At 36.5% G+C, this 2,884-nt stretch overlaps 1 protein-coding gene across 1 annotated transcript; it reads right to left on the minus strand.

Annotated features, from left to right (window-relative positions):
* Positions 1–375: 375 nt before the first annotated feature.
* On the minus strand, positions 376–2,432 carry LOC149566062 (uncharacterized). Its single transcript, XM_089819496.1, has one exon. The coding sequence runs from the start codon at positions 1,065–1,067 to the stop codon at positions 720–722; it is 348 nt and encodes a 115-aa protein (XP_089675622.1). The 5' UTR covers positions 1,068–2,432; the 3' UTR covers positions 376–719.
* Positions 2,433–2,884: the final 452 nt, after the last annotated feature.

Raw genomic sequence — 2,884 nt, forward strand, 5'->3', positions numbered from 1 at the left:
ATACCTGAAAGTATGTCATAATAGTCTATGAAAAAAGTTCATAAACTCAAAATTAAATTTTAGAAATTCCAAGTTTTAAATATCCAACAGTTAAATAGTAGAAAATTAAAAAATAAATTATGGAAGCATAGGTAACCGAAGTATATATCCTTAACCCAGATGGAACAACACATGCTTAAAACCCCACATCCAAACGCTACGTCATTCTTAATATAATGGCTTCATAAGACTGCCCGTTGAATAAAAAACCATTCGTAAAGAAAACATTCAGTTTGAATTAGTCTAAATACCTGCCACATTGTGTGACTACGGTAATGAGAGTATGTTATGTTTCGGTATACTACAGTTGAAGCACTCTTTAAACTTAGCCACTCATAATCACAAAAGTCATACTCACTCTTTTTTATTGAAAGTAAAAATTGATTCATCATATTAAAGAAAAGCACCGAAAGAAGACTACAAAATTGTACAGAAGTTATTCAGCAAGGAACATCTAAAAAATAAATACTGCTTACAACATATTCTTGAAGCAATTTAGACTTGTGGGGGAAATAATACAACATACTGCAATTATTTTTCCCAATATACTCCAGAAGAGAACACTTTGAGACTGAAGAACAATGAATAACAAAACCTCCAACTTTTGAAAGCTGAATCTGCCCTCACAGAAATGAACATGAAGAACCCAAGCATTGAAGTTTTAAAACACTTCATAGATCTTAAGTGGCAGGTGGATTTGCATCAGGAGGCTTTGGTTCGCCATTCTCAGCAGGCATAGCAATGGGAACATGAACATGACCACCTCCACTCCCATCAATATGACCATCAATACAAGTAGAGCATTTCTTTTCAACCCACCCTTCAAAATCATATTCACTGTCTCCTATTCTTCTCCCTGCACACACTCTTCCCACCATCCCTGCAAGCACTCCCAGTATTGTTATCACTGCTAACACAACAATCACCATTCCAACTGACCCACTTGGATGACTTCCATGGGAAACTGCTTGCTGCTGATATATATTTGTAGGTGGAGGATACTGATATATAGGTTGCACTGTGGCCATCTTCTTAACTGCTTCTAATTCAGCTGAATGTCAAACTCTTAACTGCTTTTAATTCACCTCAAGCACCAAAGTATGATGATAATATGAGTGTTCCCCTCTTTGTCAAGCCCTGCCCTGGGCTTGCTGAAGGATGATTCACCTGAATGTCAAACCCTAACAGAAGAGAGCTCAAGAATAACTTTTAGGGTTCAAATGCTCACTCTTACTTATCAAAGTCTTCCTTCAAATCCTTAGGATACAGCAGATGGACACAAATGTTGTAGGGGTGTTAACCTAAAGTTTGGTGTATGTGCTATGTGCTTGCTCAGCAATGGCACCAAAAAGTGAAGAGAACTTATAATGATCAAGAACACAGGCAAACTTGGGTGGCTCTGTTAGAAGCCTTTTCCAAAATAGTAACTTGAGAACTGAGACTGATTCAGAAGGATTCCACACTTTTATGTCTCACACCATCATCCTCATCAATTGTGCTCAATCAATTGAACTAAAATCTTTTTACTCGAAACAAAATTTTGATGTACAATTGAATTGGTGAGGCTGGTTGCATTCAGAAGCAAGCCTGCTAGGTAGAGGCCTAAGTGCTCTGATCAGCACCTGATCACAAGAATAACATAAGTAACTCAGATTGAGTAAGAAGGGTATTACAATTACTTACCCAAGTCTCCCTGTTGAAAGTATTCATGGTTACCATCTTCAGAATTGACAGCTTACAAGGTTGGAACTCTGTACCTTGTGGTGAATCTCATATCACTATTGACCAACACAGTCTACACAATAGGTTACTAGCCAGGACAAAACTCTGCACCAGGTAATCAGTCTGTCCTCCATTTTCTTCTGCCTTGCAAGCTATTCTGAATCAAAACATCAATCAAAACAATATCTGCAACTTCAGTAATTTAGAGATATGATCAGATCCAAGCCTCTTAAAGAAAGGATTGGAGAGAAATGGAGGGGGAGGGAACAAGAGGGTTATGGAATATATATATAATATTCATTAGTCTAACAGTAATGCTACTCTATAATGATATGGGTATCTGGTTTCTTTGGCTATGGGGAAAAGAGTCATCTAAACATGGGTGGGGCGGCACCTAAAGCTGATTAAAGTGTGCTGTCGAATCTTATACAGCTAATGACTCTTGACAGAAAGTGACTGAAACAGATGCAACAGATGCCATCGCCAACCTTAGTGACGAAAAAGGTGCAAGACAAAGTGTACTGCCAAGGCCCTCTTTTTAGCATGTTAACACAGTAGCATTATCACAAAACACCTTTACTTATTGTTGTTGAGCATCCTTTTTGTAGATATAGAATGATTTTTACCTCCATCCTTGTCCCATCAAAGATATATTAAAATTCAAATCGATGCGATTAGTCTTGTTTCTTTTTTCTTCTTATTTATTGTATGTCAAATCTAAACCAGCATAAAACGGTCAAGTTGGTAACATATATCATTATCATGTTAGTAGATAGCTATTGCTTTAAGAAATGTTCAACAAAAAGCATCATGGGGTAATTCATTGCATGAATTTGTACCTTTAATTTAAATGTTTGTTATTGTCTTTTTATAGGAAACCTCATCATTGTAAAAGGCCAGTTCAAATCAGATGGTTGTAATTTCATTATAGTAAAGTTCAAAATGCTTGGCTGTATTTTTTTTATTGACCAATGGAGTTTTATAGAAAGTTAAAGAAGAAAATGGGTAACTTTGTCTTCATTACAGTAGTGGCATGCACTAAGTCCAAAACGGTATGTTCTTGTAATTAAATAGATAATGTAATACAGCAATCACAACCAAAACGGACGGTGGACATTTCATA

The sequence above is a fragment of the Cupressus sempervirens genome, chromosome 3 (genome assembly GCF_028749045.1).
Source record: "Cupressus sempervirens isolate cs-2001-9-10 chromosome 3, ASM2874904v1, whole genome shotgun sequence".
Classification (NCBI taxonomy): domain Eukaryota; kingdom Viridiplantae; phylum Streptophyta; class Pinopsida; order Cupressales; family Cupressaceae; genus Cupressus; species Cupressus sempervirens.

What these genes read in the sequence shown, in the direction of transcription:
- LOC149566062 (XM_089819496.1), bottom strand. Translation starts at nt 1,067, where the DNA reads ATGGCCACAGTGCAACCTATATATCAGTATCCTCCACCTACAAATATA.